The sequence below is a fragment of the Bos mutus genome, chromosome 11 (genome assembly GCF_027580195.1).
Source record: "Bos mutus isolate GX-2022 chromosome 11, NWIPB_WYAK_1.1, whole genome shotgun sequence".
Lineage (NCBI taxonomy): Eukaryota > Metazoa > Chordata > Mammalia > Artiodactyla > Bovidae > Bos > Bos mutus.
Window position 1 is genome coordinate 90874101 of NC_091627.1, and position 17028 is coordinate 90891128.

Here is a 17028-nt window from a genome sequence, read left to right on the forward strand (position 1 = left end):
TTAGGTTACATAATCCTCTCACTCTAGGTTTTCCTCCACTGTTTTCATATTGCTGGATAAGCCTCTTGGCAGTGTTTATAATCAATCTGTGTCTACCACCACCCGCTCTCTTAAACTGTGCGTGAGTAATCAGGCAGCAAGAAGCTCATGCTCACATACCTTCCCGGACTAAGATGTGACCAAACAACTCCTGGATGAAACAAACCACGCACCCTCGCCCCTCAACGGAGACACAGTGGCCACAGCAAGACCACACATGAAACTGCTTCTACAACAGGCAATACTCCGCCCTTTAATGGAATCTGAATTCTTAAGGACATCAACTCACTCGCATGCACCTGCCTGCTTCCTCAAGCACTTTTTACACCCAGTGTGCTGAGGCTTTGCTGTCTAGGCTTTTAGGCCAACAAGGATATTACCAGGATTATTGAAGACTGGGTGATTTTCTTCTGGCCATCTCAGTGCTAAGATCCACACTGCCACATGGCTGGGAAACTGGCTCAAGGTTCTCGATTTCCACACAGACTATGTGGGTGACCAAGTAGCTTCAGGAACTTGTTGATTTTACAAGGGGAAAAGCACAGAGTTTCACCATCCTTCCTTCTTCTTCAAGGCAGTAGGTATCTTAATATCCCTTTTGAGTGCGAAATTGCTCGTTAGTTTGTTTCATGTAAGCTAGTCAGCTTCATGTGAGGTCATTTCTGGCTGGAACAACTTCCACTGTCACTTAGCGCTGGCTGGACTGGTATGGGGCTATTCCCTCGAGACACACTAAGCCGCACATGACAAGCTAAAGCTGGTTTCCAGGAGACCAGGACTTTCAAGCACTGAAGAAAGTACATCTACAGAACTCTCCTCTCTCCAAAGTGCCCACTTTGTCCATCTGCAAAGCTTTGCCCTGGTGGGGCTCCCATCCAATCAGGATCTATCAGAGAGGGCATCTCAGAGACCTGGGACTGCCAGCACCCTGGATTTCTCCTTCTCTTTTCTCCCTTCACCAGGGAGATCATCCCATCCATCCAATAGGATGATCTTCCTATGGTTTGTATCCTAACCTTCAACACCCAGATGAGGTGAGGGTGGTTCTCAGGACCGGATTCTTCTTCACTCACATTTTCAAACTGTTCCTCCTCCAGAGGTCTCCCATACTGCAAATTCATCCTGTACTTAAGAATCTGCTTCCAAAGCTTCTCATCTGTACTTACTATTTGCCTTCATCTAGCTGCCACTCTACGGCTTCTCCCCTTTTTTTTTGCAAAGGCCCAATGCATGGAGGATGAATTGGGTCTTCCTTACTCTAAAGCCAACTCCCATCTACAGTGGGTGCTCTGAACTTCACCACTGACTCCCTCCCTGTGAAGATTCGGCAACTGGCATTGGGCATCCAGAGCCTTTAATGAATATTCCTGCCACTGTCTTGAAATGGCTGGCACAGGCACAACCGTCCAGGCCAAATACTGCCTGCCTATCCTTTAAACTTCAGATTTGTTTTGCTAAAGCAAAATTCTTGGATGTTCTCCTCTAACCTTCTGCAGAACTACTCTCTTCTCTCAGGACAACCGGGAAGAGGCAATTTTAATGGTAACATCTTCGCTCTATCAGTCTGCAACCAGAGAAAATCTTGACTGCAGACACAGGAACTTTTTCTCCAGGGGAGATACAACACTTGTCACCAAATCCTGAGATACGTTCAAGTCTTAAGCTTCTTGGTGGTAGTGCGAACATAGCCCGACAGCTAATGCTAGCACATCCAACCATAGTTTTGCTAAAAGAGGAAGCCCATGTACCCAGAGGGACTGTGCTGTTCACAGTATGGAAACACGGATGGCAGTCTGGCAAGAACTGGGCTGCAGGGACCTGGGCAGCAAAGTGGCCCACTGGACTCTGCCCCCCTCTCAGACCTGCTGAGGGGGGCTGCCCTATCTTCACAAGGGGGAGACAGGAATTCCAGTCAGCCCATGACTGACGGGGACAGAAGCTAGGCTGACTGGCTTGTTGCAAAGACTGGGAGGGGTCAGCACAGACCACAGGATCCAGAGCTAAGATGTTTCCTGGGGGTCCCAGTGCAGGCAGGATAAGGTTTTCTTCTGTGAGAGGCGGCCTAATGGGGCTGATGCATACTTCCTGCATCACTAACACTGATTACCTAAGCAGAAAGGTTATGTTTAACAATTTAAGTAAAAATTAAAAGCGGGCTTCCCTGAACTTTTTATAATTGAACAGTATCACATTTGCAATGCCAGTAATCACTCGCTCATGTCCCTCAACACATGAGGAGATAACCTGGTATTAATAACTCTTTTAAGAGTCTGATTTGTATCAATTTTTAAAACTTTGGGCAGTATATAAAAAGATGGTATTTACCTTTCCAGAAATTTAAGATTTTGACTTCACTGAATCTGAAGTAAAATTTCAATCAGTTCAATTCAGTCGCTCAGTCGCGTCCAACTCTTTGCAACCCCATGAATCACAGCACGCCAGGTCTCCCTGTCCATCACCAACTCCCGGGGTTCACTCAGACTCACGTCCATCAAGTCAGTGATGCCATCCAGCCATCTCATCCTCTGTCGTCCCCTTCTCCTCCTGCCCCCAATCCCTCCCAGCATCAGGGTCTTTTCCAATGAGTCAACTCTTCGCGTGAGGTGGCCAAAGTACTGGAGTTTCAGCTTTAACATCATTCCTTCCAAAAAACACCCAGGTCTAATTTCAATAGACAACTTTAAAATATAATTAACCTTTTTAAAAGCTAAGAGCATCTTGATAGGAAAACAATTAGAATAAACAATGAGAAACCTGATTTAAAAAGTCTACATTTCTAAAAATTTCCAAATATTAAACTGAGGTAAGAAGGGGAAAAAGTTGAGCAGGTAAATATTTAAATCAGAGATTCCCCAATTTCCCAGTTCAAGGACTGTATAATTTGCAAATTAATAGTCTAGGGAATTATTCCAGCTAAAGGGATGTTTCTCCTCATCCTAAAGCACTCTTTTATAAAAGTAACTCCACATTCTACCCTAGGAAGCTCTGCATTATTAACCCTGAGATAAAAAAATGTCCTTCCACCATTGACCATAATACAAATATTATTTTCTGGTTTCAATATTATTAAGCATCCCATGGTGTGTGTGTGTGTGTGTGTGTGTGTTTAAGCACAAAAGCAGATGGTCTGGGGTGAATACTTAATACCCTTACCCTCAAGGTCTTTTTCTAGTGCTTTATATCAAACTAATCTCTTTAAGTGTGAGATATTTGGGTTTGTACTTCAGTAGATACTAAGATAATCTGAACTGCTTTTATAAAATCATCTTTAAATGTTATCATCATGTCATTTCAACTTTCCTCCCTCTAGACTAAAAATATGAATTCTACTAAACCAAGCACAACAGAATTTGGTTTACACAGTCAAATCTGTCCTACAAATTACCAAAAAATGGGTAAAAATGGGTATGGGTAAAAGCAGACCTCCTCTACCCAACACCATTCTTAGCACTTTTCAGAGAACCAGTGGCCTCCATTTCTTGAAGCTTTTATAATTACTTATTTACTTGCAAATAACTAAGAATTTTCATGTTATTTTTAACATAACATGGGTTTACCATATTCACAGTTTGTGCAACCATCATAATCATTTAATTCCAGAACATTTCCATCAGCCCAAAAGAAACTCTCTAGCCATAAATGGTCACTCCCCATGGTAGTTGGCAAACTACAGTCCATGGGCCAAATCCAGCCAGCTATCTGACTTTAAAAAAAAAACAAAAACCTACCAGCTAAGAATTTTTAAATTTTAAATGTCTACATTTTAAATAGTTACATAAGTACCTATATTGTTGTTGTTTAGTCGCTCTAGGTTGTATCTGATTCTTTTGTGACCCCATGGAATGTAGCCCTCCAGGTTCCTCTGTCCATGGGATTTTCCAGGCAAGACTACTGGGGTGGGTTACCATTTCCTTCCTTAGGGGTTCTTCCCAATCCAGGGATGGAACCCACATCTCCTACTTTGGCAGGAGGATTCTTTACCACTGAACCACCAAGGAAACCCAGATACTTATATACAACATCCTCAATTTGCATATCAGCTCCCAATGCCTAAAATATTATCAGGTCCTTTAAGAAAAAGTCTGCAGACTTCTGCTCTAAATGATACTCATGCAAATTAAGCTCTAATAAGACCAATGAATAAAGAGAAACACTATTATTAACTTATCACTAGAGATATCCAGTAACCAGAGAACACTCAACCCAGGAAGGACAGTTACTAGGAAGTGACCCAGAAAACTGGTAAATGAATTAGATCAAAATAGGAAAAGCAACATGCAGACACTGGAGAGGGATGGTGAGTTATATCATCAAAACTTTAAAAGACTCCAATAAAGTATTGATTCCTCCTAGCAACTTGACAGTCTGTGTTTCCCAGCCTAGGCTACTCTACCTGGTGAGTGCTTCACTTAACACTTCAAACACATCTTGCTTTACTAAACTGATCACATACCCCCTCAACATTTCCCTGCTATTCTGACCAACTCCCTTCTCCCTCATCAAATGGCAACAGCAAATCTTTATTCACTGGCTCCTGCAGGGTTGCTGCCTCCTCCTATGATAAGCTGATTAAGTTACTCCATGCTTAGAGCTCTAGGTTCACATCCTTATTGAACAACTGTTATGGCATGTGTCACATTCCTTTTAATGGCTGAACAACCGATTGTAGGATGTGGTACATTTGTTTGTCCACTATCAGCTGAGGAACATTTTGGTAATGTTCACACTCTTTGGCTATTATGAATAATGCTGCTATGAACATTTGTATATAAATTATCAATATTATACCAAGTGGTCACCAGTTACTGTAGGCTACATTTTAAATATATACATATATATATATCCCATTTAAAGGGGGAAACAACATTTGTTCTTCTTAGTGTTTTCTCTAGTCCTCTCTGCTTCTCAAAAGCACTGCCAGTGGACTGTTATAACACACTAACCCCTCATTTTCATCCCAAGAAATAGCATGCCCACCTGATTGTATCACCTTCTATTTTTCCAGAGTCAGAATTATCTACTCTCTGTTGCACCTTCAAATCCTTCAGCATAATAAAGTAATCTGTTTGCATTTGATCCCTTTTATAAAGATTAAAGTGAAGTGATTAAACACTTCTGCCTTTTGCCTGGGAGGCAAACCCTGTACCTACTGAACAGCTGGATATAGGACAACAATACCTTTAGGTCCTTCTCCTGACACAGCTTTTACCTCCTGGATTCTAGTTTTAATCTTCCTACTGTTGTTCTCACTCAATCTTGGTGTTTTAGTGTCCTTAATAGTCCTGCCAAGTTATCTGTTTTCAAAACTTTGATTAGCCCTCCAGCTCTCAGTAGAGCTCTGGTCTCCAATGAAAATAGCCACATCTCTCACATGGTCCCTTCTATATACCCATCTGTTTGATTTAGTTCCTTGGCCTCTTTTTAAACACCAACTTTTGATGGGTTTGAGAGAGAACCCAAGAGTGATCATGATCAGTCTAAATTACTTAACTAGCTCCCCCCTATGGAGAAACTACATTTAAAAACATGATCAGTGGGACATTTATGGATAGTTCACATTCTCCTAAAATGTAATTTCATCTCCAACATTCTCCTAAAATGTAATTTCATCTCCCAAAACATAGTTCAACAAAGGTTTGAGAGTTTAAAACATACACAAACACACTCACACAAATATATGTACACACACAGTGTGAATTTTCATTTCAGTAATAATCAATAACCAACCCAAACCACAGTCTGGTCCCCAGTCTTAATATCAGAGATTCTCAAAGCATATTTTCTTGACATCTTCATGAAATTCAGAATTCTTTAATCAGTTTGATAGTAAGTTTTCAAAACCTCTTCCCATTACATTCTAATTTGGAGAGCCTCTACAAAATACAATCTACCTAAAGCTCCAAGAAAGTAAATTGTAGCTCTTTTTGATTTTTTAGATTGAGATTAGAAAAGTATTATATACTCAGGAAGACCTCTACAGAACAATCTACAAGCACTGATATCAAAGGATCTTTAAAAACAAGATGGATGCATCTATTGTTTTGCAAATATAACTTGGAAGTTATCTTGCCTAAAGGGCATGGAGATGATCTATACAATTTCTCCATTCTTCCCTCATTACCCCAAGAAATCACCTCAAACCATTGCTCTGGGTTCCAGCCTCAACTCAAGAGCACAGTTTTCTCAAAAGATGAAAAGTGTAATGTACACACATTATAATAGCCACTCTTTTTGTTAACTGACCAACCCTGGGAGGTGGGGGTGGGCCTTGGGAGTCAAGTCTGTAGAAACACAGTCTTCTGAAGTGCCAAACAGTAGCAAGAATTCTCTCAGCTCTCCACACTACCCTAGGTGGTGAAAGACCGTCCTTTTCAACCTCACAACTGGCATTCCCTTTCATTGCTTATGGCGCAGGCCATCCGTCAACGTGAGACAGAGCAGGAAGCTGCTGGAAGGCACGAGCATCCAACTCTCCCCTTTGAACGGTCTGCCGCCTCACTGAAGAACATTTTCTCCAGATGCTGCCAGCAGACACTCTGTAATACCTAAACCACAAATCATCCATTCCCCACCCTTTGCGCCAGGGCTCGTCCCTGAACTTCCCCCACAGTGAGATATTAACCACGCTGGCCACTGATACACTAGCTCTTTACAGACTCGGGAAAACCTGCCACACCGTCTAACTGATATAATAAAAACGTGGCCCTCCTAACATAAACATACCCACTGTAGGTGCACCTCGGAGTAACTCAGGACACTGCAGACATCTCACAAGGAACAAATCCTGGCTAACTCACCAAGGAAAATAGTTTATCGATGTAAACATGTCAGCCGTTCAACTGTACAGAAAATTAGAGCAAGTATCTTATGGAAATGGAACCACCTTGCAGAAACATATTTACAGGTGGCTCACTCCAGATTTTTCTGCCTTTCCTCTGAAGAAGGCAACTGTCTTGCTGTCTGATTGTTTTAGGAACCAGCATGGGTTTTTCGAAAAACAATTCTCGAATTTTATCTTCTGTGACACATTAAAGCCATCTACACAGAGCAAAGTGTTTCCAAACCGTGACTCTGTAACTTAGAGAGATGACTCACAGGACATACTCACACTGAAAAGGTGCTGGCACGTGATCCTGCCCGAATCTTAAAGGGAGCGAACCTTCAGTGGACTGCTCTCCAGAAATCACCTTCTGGGCTGTGAAGTATGTGGGCTTGAGCACGTATTCCTGGGTCTGGCCCTGATGTATCATCACATTCTGTGAAGACAGGGGTGTCCTCCTGCAAAGAAACAAAGGATAAGGAAATTAATAACGGACTTTTAACAGGCAACTAAGAACGAAGGAATAAGAAACCAGTTAAACTTAGAAAGGGGCATAAAAATGCCATGCCAGGCTAATTTTTTTCTTCAAAACTGTAGTCATGGCACATAAAGAACTAATCACTGACCTCCAGCAGAAAGGGGATCCTGTCTGTCTGTCTAGTCAAGCAGGATAAGGACATACAGGCCATCACTGATGGAATTTATCAAAGTATTTAAAAAGTGCAGCTACCAGGACTTCCTTGGTGGCCCAGTGGCTAAGACTCCGAGTTCCCAATGCAGGGGCCTGGCTTAGGTCCCTGGTCAGGAACCTAGATTCCGTGTGCCTCAACTAAAGATCCCACATGCCTCAACTAAGACCTAGTGCAGCCAAATAAGTAACATTTAATATAATATATTTAATTAATATAACTTATGTTAAGTATCAGTTCAGTTCAGTTCAGTCGCTCAGTCATGTCCGACTCTTTGCGACCCCGTGAATCACAGCACATCAGGCCTCCCTGTCCATCACCAACTCCCGGAGTTCACTCAGACTCACGTCCATCGAGTCAGTGATGTCATCCAGCCATCTCATCCTCTGTCGTCCACTTCTCCTCCTGCCCCCAATCCCTCCCAGCATCAGAGTCTTTTCCAATGATATTATATAATATATATTAAACACATAATATATATTAAACATAATATTTACTATAATATATAAATATACACCATAATTACTAGTCCTTAAGAACAGTAAGAATAACAACCTATTCTACCATTTAGTCCCTAAGACGTGTCTGACTCTTTAGTGACCCCATGGACTATAGCCTGTTAGGGCTGTCCCTTGGATTTCCCAGGCAAGAATATTGGAGTGGGTTGCCATTTCTTTCTCTAATAACAATATATGAAAATCTTATAATTTCATCAATGACATGAGTCAAGATCTGAGAATCTCCCTCCCACCCCCCACTCCGAGAGGATATATATACACACACACACACACACAAACTGATTCACTTCATTGAACAGCATAAGCTGGCTTCCCAGGTGGCTCAGTGGTGAAGAATCCACCTGTCAATGCAGGAGACACAGGTTCAATCCCTGAGTTGGGAAAATCCCCTACAGAAGGAAATGGCAAGCCACTCCAGTATTCTTGCCTGGAAAATCCCATGGACAGAGGAGCCTGGTGGGCTACAATCCATGGGTCACAAAGAGTCAGACACAACTGAGTGACTAAGCATGAGCATAGCAGAAACTAACAACACTGTAAAGCAATTATACTCCAATAAAAAAAAAAACTGAGGACTGTTGAACACAATTACTGTGCTTTCAGCCTCCTGGGTGAAACTTTTTGTCTTCTGTGACAGTTCTCTACTGCTGCATGTACTGTATACTTTAAAATAAGCCTTCATCCAGATTTAATCATTCCATGATGGACTGAAATCATTCACTAAGACAAACAATGGAAAATATAAAGATATACCAATTAATTCCAGAAAACACAAACTTGCTAAAATTGTTGGGACAGAGAATTTTAATAGCAAACCGAGACTTTGGAAGGAAACCTTCTCTCTAGTGTGGTCTTGAATTTTATCAATTGTGACATGTTAAAGCCATTTGAACTGAATATTTCCAAACTACCATACGTTGGGAAAATGGTTGACTGGGTTATACTCAAACTAATAAAGTGCCAGGAAAAACTCAAAGACGGGCCCTAATGAGAGATTATATGAACAAGACAAAGAAATGACACAACTGGTGAGTATGAATGATAAATCATCAAGCCACCAAAAACACCCACACAGTGTCTCATCAAAAGCAGTAGCAGAGTCTTGAATAAATCCAGCCTTTTGGGTTCACTGCAGTTGGGATGGATGAGCTATTCTGTGAGACCAGGCATCCATGAGACAAAGGAACAAGAGAGGCTGGGATTAAGGGTGCTCCCCTCTTAGCCAGTCAGTGATCTAAGTCTCACTTTCAACCCTGCAGTCCCAGGAAAGCCTAGGAAAATACATCTTGTGCCTAGATTTTCCCAGACTTAATGCCATGGAAGGACATTCCCTTTGTCACCAGACAAATGACTTAAGTTACTAAAAGCCTAAGGCTTAACATTGTAAACACTTTTGTTTTGATGATGTAAGTGTTGATTTGAACTTTAAGTATGTTTGACTGGGATGAAGTAGAAAATGGAACAGCTGGACACATCTGGTGGTGACTGATAAGAACCACAAGGCAACTCCGTTGGTCTTGTCGAAAGGAAAAGTCCTCTTTTTCATCTCAGAGGCAACTCGCTCCCCAGCCACGCTGTCAACCTCATCACTATGCTGCTGGGACCTGCTGAGAGATGTTCAGGCCTGACTCCCATTCAGAGGAGGACAGCCCAGCATTCCAAAAGACCTTAGAGCTGGAATAACTAATTCCTGCTCTGACCACTGCCAAGGAGACCGTGGGCTCTGCCTTCTAAGGTGAGGTCCTCCCTTTCTCTCCCCTCTGAATCATGGAAGTGAGAGGCAGCAATAAATGAGCTGAAAGTACAGATGTGTAGAGGCTGCTTTTCCCTAACATAACAGAAAGGTAATGAACAAATACATCTCCTTCCCTTTCCTCCAATGTGAGGACGTAAATAAATACTTGTGCTCACAAAGACACACAGACATATGAACAGACAGGCCATTTCATCTCATCGCCTCATGAAGATCCCAAGCCACAAGAAGTGACACCACGTGGGGGCAAGTCAAGGCCACTGTCCACTCAGTCATTCCACTAACAGATAGTAAGCGAAATCACCATTTTACTCTCTCGTCCTCATTTTCTCCTTCATAGCTGGCATCTGTCTTTTCCTCTAATTTCACCCTTCACAGTTATTGCCTCTTTGGACCATCTCTCAGCCTTCCAAATACACACACACACACACACACACACATTCAGTTCAGTCACTCAGTCATGTCCAACTCTTTGCAACCCCATGGACTGCAGCATGCCAGGCTTCCCTGTCCATCACCAACTCATGGAGCTTGCTCAAACTCAAGTCCTTCAAGTCAGTGATGCCATCCAACCATCTCATCCTCTGTCGCCCCTTCTCCTCCCACCTTTGATCTTTCCTAGCACCAGGGTGTTTTCAAATGAGTCAGTTCTTCACATCAGATGGCCAAAGTATTGAAGCTGAAGCTTCAGCATCAGTCCTTCCAATGAATACTCAGGACTGATTTCCTTTGGGATGGACTGGTTTGATCTTGCAGTCCAAGGGACTCTCAAGAGTCTTCTCCAACACCACAGTTCAAAAGCATCAACTCTTTGGCTCTCAGCTTTCTTTATAGTCCAACTCTCACATCCATACTTGACTACTGGAAAAACCATAGCCTTGACTAGATGGACCTTTGTTGGCAAAGTATGACCATTGCTTTGGGAAGAAAAAAATCTCCTTTCAGTTGAGAGTTTTCTCCTCTCTTCCCTCATCCCTTTACATTAAAAAAAAACAAAAAAAAAAAAAAACTCAATAATCACTAATGAAAATCAGATTTCTAATAGCATTATACAAAATTCAAGGGAAAGGCAAAAATGTTTAAAGAAATTAGGTTAAAATGAAAACTAAAGGACCTCTGGCTCAAAATGTATTTGGGGCACCCATATATTTTCCCTTCCTGCAAAAAAAGCCCTAAAAGTTATAGGTAAGGAATAAAACAAGAAATCCAGAGTTGACATTTGGCTATTAATCAATAGGACAGCCACATTCGTCACTGAAACATTAAAATACTGTTCTGTCAAACATCTACTGTCCCAAGCCCTCAGTGTTCCTCCTTCCTCAAGACACTGGCCTCCCCAAGATATCAACTCAGTCTCACAAGTAAGAAATTCACATTTGACAGAGCTAGAGAGCTTGGGGTCTCGGCTCCAACATCCTCTCTAATGTGTGGGTCAGGTACTGACCAAAGATACTAAAAAGGTTTCACATCGTTCATTCAACACACAGGAAACATTTCCGCAAACCTGTAAGAGATCAAGGCAGACTGAGAAATGTTGACTGTTATAGCAGGAAGGAAGCCATGCCTAAGTATTTTAACTTCTTTTATCTCAACCAACGGCAAGAAGAACATTTTACATGGAGATCCAGTGCACATTCATACCTATGTTTTTTAATACAGCTAAGTATTATAAAACAGTATCTATCCTTATGATGCAAATGACACAAATATCTTCTAATTCTTTTAAATGCCAGTCTTGAACCACTACATTGATGTCAAGACTTCTTGACTCCTAACAGGTCACAAGGCAGCTTAAAGATGCTGGTCTAAAAACCACATCATGAGTACAGGCTCAGAGGAAGCCGTCTTCCCGGGAGACCATGGGCAGCTTCTGGATACTCAAACCAGGTAAAGCACAGGGTGACAAGGAGAAGTAGGGCTGAACACTCATGTCTTCACTAAAAAGGCTACATATGAAAGCAGCCGCTCTCCCCAGTTCAAGCAAAGAAACGGCCAAAGTCGGGCTTCTACTCCCATCAGGGAAAAAGATGAGTCTTCTCTGAAAGAATGGAACTGTGTGGTATAAACCACAAAGTTTACTCCCCCAGAGTAAGGCCCTCTCATTCTGGTGTTTGGAGATCCCCTAGCTTCAAGACTAGTTCCCCATGTTTCTCCATAAAAGGAAGGTTGCCAGGCAACCAGGAGGACAGGGAGCTTCAGGAGAATAATCCTAGGAGGGAGAGGGGGAGTCATGAGAATGGAAAACATGATTTCGATGTTGGAGAAACTTGATCCTATATATATGCAATTGATGGAATGGAAACAGAGAATCCATACCCACTTGATGCTAGGAACACACTCCTTCAAACAGCACAGAGGTATTGGAAATGGACAGACACAGAGGGAGCAACCTAAGCACCCTATGCTCCGCTTTGCCTTGAGTGGAACACCCACAGACAATATTGCAAAAAACAACTCATGTATCCAACTTAGGTGATATAAATGCACATGTTTAGCTGGAGGAGGTTGGCAGATTCTGGAAGGGAAGGGAAGACTAGGAGAGTCACTGCCCTCATCTTACAGAATGTAGGGTCATGAGAGAACATTCACAACCTTAAGCCATGAGGATGACAGAAGAGGAAACAGAGGCTGCAAGAGGCAGTGAAACTCTGAAAAGTACACAACTCTTTTGAGAGGTAGGGTGAGGGGCAAGAGGTGAAATGAGTAAGCTGACTCTTCATCTCCTATGGCAAGAAGTTTTTAGACAACATCTAAAGGGAATAAATCCCCAACTGGCCAGAGGTCACTACCAGAAGGGGTAATAGGACTTGAGGATTAAATTAAGGTGTGAAGAGAAACAAAAGGAAAAGGAGCCAAGTGAAGATGAAGGTTTCCAGCCTGGTTGACTGGACAGGTATTTTTGGCTCAAGTCCAAGACAAAAAGCAAAGGCAAAGAGGTCTGCGGAGTCAGTGTGATCAGGAAAAAGGGCCCATGTGCAAGGGAGAGAATTATGTTTGTTCGGGAGATAGAAATATGGGGTGGCTCTCTGGGGAGAAGATACAGAAAGCCTCTGGGTTTAGTGATGTTCTAAGAGGGGCCAATTTATTCAAAGGCAGAAAGAAAAACTATGGAACTACCCTCTTGGAGGATAGTCACACTTAGTGGTAGGGACATAAAGAGAAAATGCGAAGAAAAAAATCAGGAGCAGTTAAAAACAAGAGTAACACAGATGCAGAAATGACAAGCGAAAGAAAGTTTCTAGGTGGAAGGTAAAGAGAACCACCTGAAAACTGCTGCAAAAAAAGCAGGGAAATAATCAATTAGTAAAAGGCCCCTGGGTTGGGTTGCAGGTTGCCAGCCCCCTGGGCAGTGTTATTTTATCAACATTAGTGACAGGAGTGAGACTGCATTGGGTCCTACTTGGTGGGTGCTGTACTAGTGACCCTCGGAAAAGGAGAAAAGTATGGCACCCCACTCCAGTACTCTTGCCTGGAAAATCCCATGGATGGAGGAGCCTGGTAGGCTGCAGTCCATGGGGTCGCTAGGAGTCGGACACGACTGAAGCGACTTAGCAGCAGCAGGCCAGAAGTTAGGGGTACAGCCAGGCATCTGAAGACCTGAATCTGTGGAAACCTCTGTATCTCTGTGAGCAGAAGGGAAACAATTACATAAAACTTCTTTCCTTAAAAGAAAGGATTAGTCACACACTGTTTACACTTCTGCCTTCATAGTGGCAATTTTTGGCCTAAGAATGGACTAAATTTTTCCATATTTCCACTAAATCCATTATTTGACCTGTGGAGTGGGTGGGAGGATCTGGCAAAGCCCAAGCCCCTTTCCACTTAAGAGCTGTGGACCTCACAGAAGGGAGCCTCCAACAGGCCATAAAATGCTTCCCCCAGAAGGCGGGTTCTGACGGAAGTGAACTCTTTCCCTTACAGTTAAGGCATTCAGGTTTATCATCAGGATGAAAGAAAGAAAAAAAAAAAATCGGGAGAGCAAACTGCTGCCACAGAGAAGTCATCTCCAGTCTTTCAGCGCCTGCTTCTCGTCACAAAATTCATGCTATCGTATGTGCCCTGGTTGTGTTCCAAGCTGCTCAGAAGCGTGGGTGAATGCTCTTCAAAGAACAGAATACACCAAAGTAAATGAGAAATGTGAGCTATGATTTGATGGAGAAAGGCTCTTTCCGGCAACGTTCAAGGACAATATGCACGTAGAGATGGACAAAGACAAATAAACCTTTAGGAAGAGGTCGCAAGGTAGCTTCTCTCTCTTTCTCACACACGCACAGGTAAGACGAGACAAGTGTTTGTTGTCAGCAGCCCCATTCATAGGAAATTATCTATCCAAACCAGAAAAAAAAAAAAAAAAAGGACATAAAAGGCTGCTGATGAGACTAAAAGACTGCACAGACAGCACAGACTTCCAGTAACAGTAAGTGAGGCCTGGAGCATGCCAGAACAAACACGGCAAAAGGAAAATGAAACAAGCAAACACAGTGGTGAGAAGAGGAGGAGCGTGAAGATTACACTGAAAATATCTATGCAGGGAATGGACTGGGAAAAGCCTTAGATTTCAAATGAGATGAGAAAGACAAAGAGATTGAAAAAACACAATGAAAGAAGGTAGATATTGGGGGTGGGGTGGAAAAGACAGGGAAATTGAACTTTGGGGGTCATGAATAAACACAGTGAACACAACCAAGTGGAACCAATTTTCTATTTATCGGTGGTTCTTAACTGGGGGTGATTCTGCCTCTTGACCAAGAGGAGGCATCTGTAATTATCAGGACTGGGAGGTAAGCTGTTTACATCTTATGGGTAGAAGCCTGGGATACGACTAAATATCCAACCATGTACAGGACAGTCCTTCACAAGAAAGAATTATCTGGCTAGAAATATTAACAGTTCTGAAGCTGAGAAACACTGCTGTAACCATGAGCTATTATCACAAAATAATAATGGACACCTGAGAAAAGAGCCTCTGGGGGCAGCAATGAAGCTGTCCACAGAAATGATGCAGTCAGGCACATAACGATCTAATGACATTAGCTGCTGCTGCTGCTAAGTCGCTTCAGTCGTGTCCGACTCTGTGCGACCCTATAGACGGCAGCCCACCAGGCTCCCCGTGCCTGGGATTCTCCAGGCAAGAACACTGGAGTGGGTTGCCGTTTCCTTCTCTGATGCATGAAAGTGAAAAGTGAAAGTGAAGTCGCTCAGTCGTGTCTGACTCTTAGCAACCCCATGGACTGCAGCCTACCAGGCTCCTCTGTCCATGGGATTTTCCAGGCAAGAGTACTGGAGTGGGGTGCCATTGCCTTCTCCTATGACATTAGATTTGACAGTAAAAAAATGTATAAAAAATATACAGGCTCCTCCTGTGCCTTTTGAAATCCCCATTAAGACAGGAAGGTGGCCCTATACTCAAGTTGCTGGGGTGCTGTGGGTGTCAGGAATGCTAGAACATCACTAGGGTGGCCAAGAAAAAAGTCATTTTTATTAGAACACCTCAAAGGAACAGTATAGAATGCGGCTGGAGAAAACCCTTGAATAAACTGCCTAGCATTGGGATGAGGGTGTGCCATGAAGACATGTAACAGCTGGACAGTCACCAAAGTGCTTTCTGAGGGAGGTGAGTCCCATCGACTGTATGGCTTTGGTTAGGCCAAGAAGGTCAGACACATCTACGGCCAGACATGAATCACCTGGGATAATGACGAAGAAAGCCTCAGTGCTGGAGCGCCACCTCTCCACGCTACCCTTCCCCTCACAGCCCTCACACTCTCCACTGCAGCCGTTTGTCTGATCGCACACGCCACACGCTGGCCTGTTCCGTGTCCTGGAACAGCCCTGGTTAGGAGAGTCTTCGGGACCTGACTGCTACATGAGAACATTCAAGGAATTCTCCAACCCTCTAATCCCAAGTTCCTAGAGGAGAGAAGACATAATAACAAAGAGTTATAACGAAGAGACTCCAAGAAGCAGAGTGAGCATGGTCTCCTCTTAGGATGTTTAATAATCATAACACTTGGGAGACTTTTTAAAAAATGAAATGGTAAATCAATTATTCTCCAATTCAAAAGAATTTTTAATGAACTGCAATTAAGTGCTTAAAAAATAGAAATGGTCTAAATTCAATGAAACATCAAAGGTTTTCAGAATGGATAAAAAGACCCAGTTCTTGGACCTACTGCTTACAACAATTCCATTTTAAATATAAAGACACAAATGGGTTAAAAACAAAAGGATGAAAAAGAGAGGCAAAACATTTAACATGAATCAGAAAAAAAAAAAAAAAACGTGCAGTGGCAATGTTAGTAACAGGCAAAGTAGATTTCAGAGCAAAGAATATTTTCGAGGATAAAAAGCATTTCATAAGAATAAGGGTCAATTCATCAAGAGGACACAAGAATCCTAAACAGTTGTGAACCGGATAACAGAGCTTCAAAATAAGCAAAGCAAAAACTTAAAAAGGTCATGAGAAACAGATAAAACTTTCAGTTTTAATTGTGGTTCACTACCTTTCAATTGACAGAACAAGTACACAGAAAGTCAGTAAGGATACAGAAGAGTTCAACAGCGCTACCAACTAGCTTAACCCAACTGACTTTCACAAACCAAACTTCAAAATAACCAACGGATCAAAGAAAATCAAAAAGGAAATAAAAATTATTTTGAACTGAATGAAAACAAAAACACAACCTATCCAAATTTATGGGATGCTGCTAAACCACTATACTAAGGAGTAAATTTGTACTAAATATCTACAGTACAAGAGATGTCTCAAATCAATGACTTTAACTTCCAAATAAAGAAATCAGCAAAAATGAAAATAAAACCCAAAATAAAAAGAAATGAAATAAAAATCAGAGCATAAATCAATGAAATTGGGGGCAGGGAGTCAATAAAAGCTGTTTGAGAAGATCAGTAAAACTGACAAATCTCTGGCTAGATTGATACACAAAAAGAGAAGACAAGATACCAATATTAGAAATGAGAGAGAAGGTCAAAAGATCTAATGAAGCAATCTGGAGGAGCTTCCATTAGCCAAAGAATAACTGGAATGGATTGAATTATTTGAAATATGTTTAAATGTATCCATGCATTAAAAACAAAAAAAAACTAAGTCACCACTGTAAGATGTCAATCAACTCATTTGAAAACTGGCTAACAACTAGCATCATACCTTCATGTGATGGTTAATTTTATGTTTCAACTTGGAGGGTA

General features: G+C 42.1%; 1 protein-coding gene across 5 annotated transcripts in view; it reads right to left on the reverse strand.

Annotated features, from left to right (window-relative positions):
- The window catches only part of LTBP1 (latent transforming growth factor beta binding protein 1), a 456910-nt gene that overhangs the window by 292921 nt on the left and 146961 nt on the right, over nt 1–17028 (reverse strand). For all 5 annotated transcript variants that reach the window (XM_070379745.1, XM_070379744.1, XM_070379747.1 and 2 more), the window contains exon 4: nt 7148–7317. In XM_070379745.1, the coding sequence (XP_070235846.1) occupies nt 7148–7317 (170 nt within the window). The remainder of the gene's footprint in view (nt 1–7147; nt 7318–17028) is intronic.